This window comes from Cyprinodon variegatus, unplaced genomic scaffold (genome assembly GCF_000732505.1).
Source record: "Cyprinodon variegatus isolate N-32 unplaced genomic scaffold, C_variegatus-1.0 Scaffold82, whole genome shotgun sequence".
NCBI classification, from domain to species: domain Eukaryota; kingdom Metazoa; phylum Chordata; class Actinopteri; order Cyprinodontiformes; family Cyprinodontidae; genus Cyprinodon; species Cyprinodon variegatus.
In genome coordinates this window covers 1,069,818-1,080,065 of record NW_015150535.1, presented here as the reverse complement: position 1 = coordinate 1,080,065, position 10,248 = coordinate 1,069,818, and the positions used below count along the sequence as shown (strand labels likewise).

General features: G+C 37.4%; 1 protein-coding gene across 1 annotated transcript in view; it reads right to left on the bottom strand.

The window, feature by feature from the left end:
- Nucleotides 1-10,248, bottom strand: part of LOC107083739 (probable voltage-dependent N-type calcium channel subunit alpha-1B) — a 270,890-nt gene that overhangs the window by 25,620 nt on the left and 235,022 nt on the right. The window contains exon 43 of the mRNA XM_015373178.1: nt 4,652-4,748. Within this exon, the coding sequence (XP_015228664.1) occupies nt 4,652-4,748 (97 nt within the window). The remainder of the gene's footprint in view (nt 1-4,651; nt 4,749-10,248) is intronic.

The following is a 10,248-nucleotide window of genomic DNA, read 5'->3' as shown; positions in this document are numbered from 1 at the left end:
TTTGCACCTGCCACCAGTTACGTAATCACATCATTTTTCTGAATTCCTCTGTCGACTCAGATGTATGCTGGGAGATTCATTATTCCCTCTGCAATTTTTAAAGCCAGTGCCGCTGAGTTTTTTTAGCACCTCAGCAGAGCCACAGGCTGATTGCCTCCATATTAGAGACTGATGCATGATGCAAAAACTTACTTGAGTTCTTATTAAGAATGTTTAATAAACAGCATATGAACATTCTCCACATTAAGCTAAAATTATTTTATTCCCCCATTAGATGTCTAAAATACTAATTGAACCCATGACTCCACCTGTTCCTGTTGCTTCTGATGTTTTATAAACTTTTTTTCCACTAAACTCAAAATAATCCAATGATACAGACATATTGTTAAAAAAAAAAGTTTCTATATTTTGAAAAATCTAAAACGTTACTTTAGATAAATTAATAATAAAAAGAATATCCATTTTATAAATTGGTTTTTATACAATATATTTGTGATTTCACTAGCCGTATGCCATAATCAGCAAAACTAGGAAGAAATAGTGAAATACAATCTATCGCACTGGGTCTGATTAATTAATACACAAGTTTTACTATTTGAATTGAATATTTAAGACAATTCAAATTTCAAATAATTATCTAAACTCATTCAATGCACCTGGATATCTCAGACTTGTTGACAGAACAGATTAAATACTTGCAGACAAAAAGAGCAAAGCATTAAGAAAAGCATCCAGAAGCATTAATTGATTGAGATGGTCTGAAAGGACCTGGCACATGGAGCATTAATCAGGCAGCTATTCCAGGTGTTTTCACACTTTTATCAGTGTGTAGGTAAGAAAAAGAACAAAACAAATCAACCTTAAATTCACCAGAAAAATGTTTGTATAACAGCAAACTTATCAGTATGGCAGAGCAACGAGTCCTGCACACATGCATGTTTGGGTTAGTGCTTCACCCTCACAATGTGGCTGTATGTTTAGAGTAAAAGCAAGACCAGTAAGTGATGGTTTGCTTCCACTTCCAGTCAGATTGATGCAGACATGCTGGATGAATGAAATGCAACAGTATGAAGTGCAATGAGGAGATGAAACAGATGAAATAAAGATAATCAGGGGAAACATGCTCTTTGACAGGCACATTACATCCTTCAGTAAGGAAGGGAAACGCCCTAAAGCAGCTCAAATAAATGTCATGAAGTGACACAAAGCTCAGCCTCAGGACAGATCATCAGAGAAGGAAACCCCAGGCTACATGTCACAAACACGTTAACGTGCTGATTAGAAATCTGGTCCTGGTTAGTGGGGAGGCGGATCAGCAGGACGGTTTAAAAAAACAAATGGGGAAACCAAAAAAAATAAATAAAAAAGAGGTGAATGCGTATCTTTGTCCGTTTCTTTGTACCCTTCCCTGTCGATTCACAATAATAAGTTATATTTGGAGATGCGGTCATGTCAGACCCGGGCGATTTTTAACTGGGGCAAGGGCAGGGCCGCTTCAGGTTTGATTCAATTTGACAGCTGTGCACATGCTGGAAAGACTCACATTAAGTCTGCATGTTGGGAGGTGAGCAGCTGGATCTCAGGCTACCTGAGGATTGCTGAGGTGGAGGCTCGACTAAAACCTTTAGAGAAAAATCAAAAACCGCACAGGACAGGGGCCTCTGCTGTCCAAGTAGAACAAGTCACCATTCAAACTAATGGTAATAATCTCTTTCTACAGATTTCAGCATTTAGAAATATGTCTTCTATTTTATTTTTTTTGTATACTTCTGACAGCCTCTCTTGTCAATAGAGTATTTTTCTTTCACTTAGAGAGGGGGGCTTCTGATCAATCTAAGCTGTTTTTCTTTGGGGTCCTCCTTTCATCCCTGCAGAGAAATTACTTTCATGACGGCTGAATTATTTCCACTGTATTTTTCTTCAAACCATCCTCATTTGCCACGTGTTCCCTAAAGCTTGGATGAAACAGACCCACAGTATTGTAGATCTGCTGTGATACTGTGGGCAGAAGGCTGTTTGCTTCATATTCATCCTTTTATTTTCATAGCACACCTGCCTGCCTGGAGTGTTTGCTGTTCATAGGATTATTCTTACTCTCTTCTCAGCATCACATCAAGTAAAAGACCAGCAGGATTTCTCCAATTCTGCATGTTTATGTTTGTCATGGTGGGACTTGCCCTCCAAATTATTTACTAACACAAAGGTGGGCGGGCTGCTCAATGACACAGTGGGTAGCACTGCTACCTTTCAGCAAGAAGGTTCTGGGTTTGATTCCTGGCCTGGGGTCTTTCTGCATGGAGTTTGCATGTTCTCCCTGAGCATGTGTGGGTTCTCTCCGGGTACTCCAGCTTCCTCCCACAGTCCAAAAACATGATTGTTAAAGGGGATCACCGTTTTTTTTACATTGGCCCCATTGATTTTACATTATTACATCATGTTCTACTCACCCATAATAGTTTTGTGTCATTTGGAGCTGTTCTGAAGATATTCAGTTTTGTAATCCAAGTGTTATCTTTTAAAACAAAGCGGAGTGTGTATGATGTCATCCGCGCGCGCCGGCTACCGTTCATTCTTCCTGTCCGCTGAACTGCTGCTAGTTTTCCTCACATGCCTGGAAGATGTCTAGTGCTACTATCACAGATGATCTCGCTCTCGAAAATGGAATTGAACGATTCAGATTAGCTAGCCGAATGAATACAAGGGGTAGAGCGTAGCCGCCTGTGGCCCGGGCTGCCTGTCACAACTCCAGTCCGGCACACGGATGACGCAATACACACTCCGCTTTGTTAAAAAAAAAATAGAAATATAAAAAATATAACGGCAGATGTCTGGTGGACAGTGATTCGTCAATATATTATGAATGCTGGCGTACCATAAATGATACATTATGAACAGTTTAGTTTGCATTCAACTCGTTGCCCATAGGAAGACGTTACTTGGATTACAAAACCGAATATCTTCAGAACGGCTCCAAATGACACAAAACTAATATGGGTGAGTAGAACATGATGTAATAACGTAAAATCAAGGGGCCAATGTAAAAAAACGGTGTTCCCCTTTAAGTTAATTGGCTTATCTAACTTCTCCTTAGGTGTGAGTGTGTGCTGAATGATTGTTTGTCTCTGTGTTGCCCTACGATGGACTGGATGGATGGATGAAGGTGGGATATGAGGGTCTGATGGTGCATTTTTTTTTCTTCCAATATATATTATTTTTGGGGCTTTTACGGCACTAATGGCTCATTTTTTGAACAGTAGGCTGACAGGAAAGGGGGTATGAGAGAGGGGGAGAGACATGCGACAAAGGACCACAGGTCGGATTCGAATTTGAGTCGGCCACATCGAGTACTAAGGCCTCCGTACATGGGTTACGCGACCGAAGCACGCCCTGGATGGTGCTTTTTGCTGCAGGGATTTTTTTCTTTACTTTGAGAAGCTAAGATTTAAAGGATTTTTAATATGAAATTTTTCAGATGTTTGAACTATGATGTTAGTTTATGCAAATTTAATCCAGAAGCTACATTTCTGTTTTGTGTCTTTTTCGAAATTCCACTTGTTCAAATTGAGTTTAAATTGCATTTTTGTATTTTGCTGTACAGTTCACATTCTCTTCTCATCAGGGCGTGGGCTCTCCTCTGGAGCCAAGATGCATTGCTGTTGTTCTGCATGGAAGTTAGCATCGATATTTACCTTTGGTCTTTGCGCGTGTCAAAAGTGTGCGTTTGTTTTGAGCTTAAGGTGAAAAGAATTATGGTCAAAATTCTACAACCACAGAAAGAATATGATGAAAATAGTAAAAAAAAAAAAAGCTAGAAACTTCTAAAAATACAGAACAGCTCTGAAACATTGGAGGGAGTTGAACAAACAACAAACCATATTGGACTAAACCCTCCATACAAACAGATCATCAAGCTATAATTCAGGATTAAAAAAAAAAAAGTCTTATTTTTTCTTTGCAGCCTTTTTCTTTTTTGTGTTTTGGAGTTTGCATCACATGTTTTTGCAACATGTTTCATTGTTTACTGTGCATCTGTATTTATTGGCCACTGAAGAGAATGTGATCAGTTCCACAGAATTAGAGAACAAAAATGCAATGTAAAACTCCATATCAAAACGAGATATTTGAAGAAAATGTAAAGGGAAAAAAACGGCAAAATTAAAAACATTTTAATAAAAGAACTGGAATAAATAAAATCTGAATAAACAGCAAAATACCAAAAAGTTTTTCCAAGTTTCTCTATTAGATTGCATTTGTTTTTTTGTTTTGTTTTTTCAAATCTCCATTTACAAAATATGTTCTTTGCTTGCAACAATAATGGAACAAAGTACATTCCATACACAACTGTGGAGATGAGCTTTTGTCTTATTTTGTTGCTGAAATCTGAAGAACGAGAACCTGTCTGTTACCTCACTTCAATTCTGCAGTATCTGTTACACGCAGACCGACAGGAACTACAACAAACCCTGACAGAACGGGACGAAGCCAGAGTGCTTCACAGACAGAAAGACAGAGACAAGATCACAACAGCAGGCCAGAAGAAGCTGAGTGCATCAAACTGACAGAAGCCTGAAGGTGTTTGGCAGGTGGAAGCAGGGAACCAGCAGTGACTGAAAGGAAGCAGAGGAAGGAGGAGGAATAGAGGGGATTCTACCTTATAGGCGATTCGGGGAGGACATTTCTTTCCCAGACCTAGTGGAGGAGACATGTCGCGAAGCATCTCGTACATGTCACGGTAACTTATGCGGCCGCTTCCGAGAGGGAAGAAGAGGAAGTGAGGGTCAAGATTTCCAAGGAGAGGATGAGAGGGGATTGGTTGAGGAGGTAGCAAAGAAAAATGTAAAAAAAAAAGAAGAAGATAACAGAAATGGGGAGAAGAAGGAAAACAGAAATCTTTGTTAATAAGATTTCCAGGTTTTTTTTTCTTCTGGAATGCCATTGCTGTTGAATTTATTCACTCAAGAATGGATCCCAGGGTGGAAAAGGAGAAGAGATTCCCATAATAAAGATGTGATGGAAGGAACCTGGTGGAAGAAACATGTTGGGTAATAGGAGAACTCCACTGAAAACCCATATTCTGAGTCAGGCTTCCTGCCTGAATGTTTGAACTGTGACTCTGAAAAAGCAGGTGAAACTAAAACCCACTTCTATATCAGTGTATAAAAGTAAACACTTCAAACTTTTCAACATTGCATATTCTGTCACAAATTAACCTGGAAATGTTAAAAGGGTGGAAGATGGTGCATGATCTAAAAAGTGTGCATTTGATTTCAGTCCAATTAACATACTAGCATAATCCGCACATAAAATCAACTGTCCTTACACCATTATTAAAGTCCAGTTCTGTGTAATTCAAATACTGAAGAAAAGAGAAAGTTCTGTGAAGGCCTTGGTGGTTTGTCAGATAGAGAGGTGATCAGGTAGAAAACCTCAGAGAGGTTCAAAGCAGGGTTAGGCTGTTAAACATCGTCGCAACAAAGCTTTGAAAGTCTCATTCAACTCTGTTCTCCTGAATGAGGAAACCGCTAGCCTCGTAAGACAATCCTGATCTCGCGAGCTTTCAAGGTTTCACTCGCTAATAAGTCTAGAGACTCTCCGTTAAAGAAAATTTGGAGCCGTTCACCAAACGAACGTCCAATCAGCTTTGGCTTTGAGGCGGGTTGAGGTGTGACGCAACGAGAAGCGCGACAGTTCAGTCTAAAGAACATGGCGGCTTCAGCCGATGAAACTAGCGTTAGCGTGGCTATCGAGCAAGTTTTATCGGAATTACAGAGTATTTCTTCACTGAAAGAAGAGCAAAACACTGCTCTGGAGGCTTTTCTCAGAGGAAAAGATGTTTTTGCTCTTCTCCCGACTGGTTTCGGCAAGAGTGGCTTGTGGTTGTGTTTTCGTCGTCGCTCTGTTAGTACGTCATATGCTTCGTTGATCTGATTGGTTTATTTGGCCCGTCTATCACCAACATAGGCCAATCAGCTAACCAGTATTTTTGCCCCTTTCCAAAATTACTTCAACGGAAGGTTTCCAGATGGATATGCGGAGCAAATCCATCTGGCGGAGTCAGGTTAGGAAACCGCAGGGACCAAATGCAGACATATTAAAACTTGGATGCCTTCTTTAACTGATTGCAAAGGAGAGAACAGATGAGTGAATCAGAGAAGAGCCCAAAGCGGCATGATAACTATCAGTTGCTCCCTGTTTAAAAGTAGCAAGGAAACAACCAGTGTTGAAAGAAAGTCATAAGAAGTCCTGTTTGCAGCTTCCATAAAGCATGGAGGGGAAAAAAGTTTAAAATTAATTTACCACTTTGGCCTATAAGTAGAAAACTACCACTGCACATCACTCACCCATCTCCCCTACATAGTGATGCATGGTGGTGGCAGGATCATGTGGTGGGAATGCTCCTCTGCAGTAGGGGAGGAACACTCAAACAAAATACTGATCAATCCTTAAGGTTAACCTTTAGAAGGCTGCAGACAGTTTGAGCTGTTTATAGAGCTGAACAGTGGCGGCAACAATGGTGTCAGTCAATTAATTCATGTGTTGGAACGGTCTAGTCAAAGTCCAGACTTGAAATCAATTATAAGGTGTCTGAGATTTGACTTGCCTTAAAATCTCTCGATCCAACCTAACTGAGCCGGAGCTACTTTGCGAAGAACCAGCAAAAATCTAAACTTGGGATCCAATTATAAATGCACACCACAATTTTTAGAGCTTTGTAGAAAAAAAAAAAGATTTATGCACCATTCTAGAACTTTTTTGTTCTTGTTTTAGACAAAAACTATTTAATGATCTTTTGTTTACATGGAGATCTGTGAAAAGTGAAGCGATGTGAATATTTCTGTAATGTGCTGCTAATGCTGGGTAGTTTTCGTGGAACAGGAGAAGAAAAACATGAATTACACAACGAGAAGATTTTGGTCATTGCCAATAATGAAGCTTGTTGTTTTATTTGAGGGGTCAATAATTATTCTGCTTCATATTTTTTCAAGTCTACCCTTTAATTAATTCAAAAGATGGATTTCCAGCGGAGCGTTCCTTTAAGATTCCCTCGTTATTCTGCATGCTTACAGGTTCTCAGCAGTAACCACAGTGAAAACAAGGCATTCAATGCTCTTCCTTTATTTCCTACTCCTCTCACTCCTGTTTCTGTAAGAAGGTAAACATCTCAGACATCCCATCTGATGCCTTCTGCTTGAGCCTGACTTGCTGCTTTGTTTCCCCGCCACTCGACATGGTTACGTGCCAGCTGGGTTAGTAGAGGATCAATGAGCGTTTGTATGCATGTGTGCTCTGGTGTTTCTCTGCCAAACGCAGAGAAGGAGGACAGACAGACACAGTCCAAAACCAGCACGGTCTCCTTCTTTAAAGCAAGGGGACCGTGTGGGAGTGCAAACCTTATAAGCCACCCTGTTGGGGCACTTCTTCCCCAGGCCCAGGGGAGGCGAGATTAAACGCAATAATTTGTACATGTCCCGATAGCATATCCTCCCACTGAAAAAGATGACACATGTTGAAGAGGTTAGATCACAGGCAAACTATAAACATCTGTTCAATATTTTACCTCATGACTTCTAAAGGATAGTTTTGTTTTTGTTTTTTGCGTAAATGGGGTTGTGGGTAGAAATGATGAGTAGTCAGTATCTTTAGTGAGGAGCAATCAGATGGATCTTGGTTTGGAGAATTATTAAATTGCAATCTTCCAAGGTTTGCTTAAAGCAATAACTTTTAACTGATAGTCTGAATTATTCAATTAAATTATCAGTGAAGCACCTTAAGATGAAATGTGTTGTAACTTGGTCCTGTAAGAATAAAACTTCCTACAAAAGGGGTGTCATTTTCTAAAAGGAAGCAAAAATTAGGAGCAATATTTATGGTTAGTTAGCATGTTTTCAGAGAAAATTAAGAGTAATTTTTTCACTGTGTCATTTATTCATTTATAAAAATCTTACTTTGTTAAATAAATATTTAGATTGGAGCTAAATATTTAGTTTACAAATTAAATAAATAGTGTGTTAAATAAATAATTTGCAATTTAAATATTTAGTATTTTTAAATAAATATTCATCTCCAAACTAAATATTTTGTTTGTTAAATAGATATTTAGCTCCAAATACAATATTTATTCAACAAACTAAGTAATTAGCTAGCACCAAGCTAGCTAAATATTTAGCGAATATGCAAATTTGCTTCACGAAAAGTTTAAGTAAACTACCAACGTAAAAGCTTAGGAATCTCTATATAGCCCCTACTGCTCAAGAGGAGATACTGATTTCTGTTTGGTCACTTTGTCTTTGGCTAAATCCCAAACCACCTCCTATTCTCGTTTACACCTCATTTACTTTGGTAGCGCACTTCCTCTTTTAGGCCAGTGGATTTTCACATTCGCTAAATATCTAGCTAGCCCCAAGCTAGCTAGATATTTAGTATATTAAATAGATATTTTATTTGGACCTAAACATTTATTGAAAAAAGTAAACATTTTACTTGAAAGCTAAATATTTAGTTTGGAGCCAAATATTAATTCAACAAATTAAATATTTCATTTGCAAACTAAATAGTTAGTTTGGAGCTAAATATTTAGTTTACAAATTAAATAATTTGTGTGTTAAATAAATAATTTTCAATTTAAATATTTAGTATTTTTAAATAAATATTAATCTCCAAACTAAATATTTTGTTTGTTAAATAGATATTTAGCTCCAAATACAATATTTATTCAACAAACTAAGTATTTAGCTAGCACCTAGCTAGCTAAATACTTAGCTAATATTCAAATTTGCTACTTGAAAAGTTTAAGCTAAACATTTATTGAAAAAAAAACATTTTATTTGAAAGCTAAATATTTAGTTTGCAGCTAAATATTTATTTAACAAATTAAATATTTTATTTGCAAACTAAATATTTAGTTTGGAGCTCAATATTTACTTTTCAAATTAAATATTTAATTTGAAAACTAAATATTCAGCACCAAACTAAATATTTATTCAACAAATTAAGATTTTTAGTAATGAATGAATGAATGAATGACATAGTGAAAAAATGAGGGGGGTCACATGGGAATACATGGGAATAAGTCCTGCTTCTTGCTTCATCTGGAACTGACAGACAAAAAAGTTCCTAGAAGGGAGATAGTAATTTAAATACTATCCTGAATGTTATTCTCATAATTATTACCCATGCTGGGTAGGTTACTTTAAAAAGTAACAACTTACAGGTACTACTCTGAAAAAGTAACTGAGTTACTAACTCAGTGAAAGTAACCATGCAGTTACTTTTTCTGATCTAAGTTGTCGAAGAATTTGGAAAACTTTCCTGTTAATGGAATTTTAGATACAACTGGAGGTTTTAATTATAGAATATAAGGTCTTATTAATTAGTAATCTGAAAACTAATTCTATTTTGATGTGTGGTTTTACAAGTGGATTGCAGTTAGATTATCTAGATGTAATCATGTTTCTTGTTTATATTAAAAGATGTAAAAATAAGATTTATCCAGCCTTCAATTGGCTACTAAATAGCTAGGAAGCTGAAACATAATGCTTTTCAAGCAGTTTAACAGAAATAATATATATAATTTGTAATAGAACTAAATAGGGGTTAAACTAATCCAGAAGGAAAAAAAAGTCCTAGCAGGTCTTTATCTGTATGATCCCAGGATTTTTGAGTGAAAAAACGTAAACCATGGCAGTAAAGACGTTATAGCCCTGAAAAAGTAGCAAACATGCGTTGATTAAAGCAGCAGCTGTCATTCAATGTTAAGATGATGTGGGGAGCTTCTTGAAATCAGCTTCTAACTGATGTCTATAAAGTATTTTCCTGAACATAATAAGCAATATTAAGACTTTAGTAGTGCTTTACTGTAGGAACGCTAAGTGGCTCTGTGCCATCGCTTCTCCTCTGTGGTCATGCCGAAGTTAAACTTAGAAAAAATATTTTGGTTCTGTTTTCTGTATCAGCCAACGACTTACTACCATTTTTTTTTCATTAAAATATTGTTAATTTCCTAAAAACGTATTAAAAGTAATCATTACAGGTAGGGGATTTCCCTTGTACCATTAAAAGGCCTGCAGTAGTAGCCATTCACTTTCCTCAATCAGTCCTTGGGTGGTCTCCTACAACTCCTTTTTAAACATCAATCTTTTTACTAAAATATTCTTTCTGTCATGATTTGTGGAAATTAAGATCTAAAGAGAAGCGCCATCTCCGGGTCAGACCCTGTAATTCAGTGAAAGGGTGGAATCAGGGAAAAAA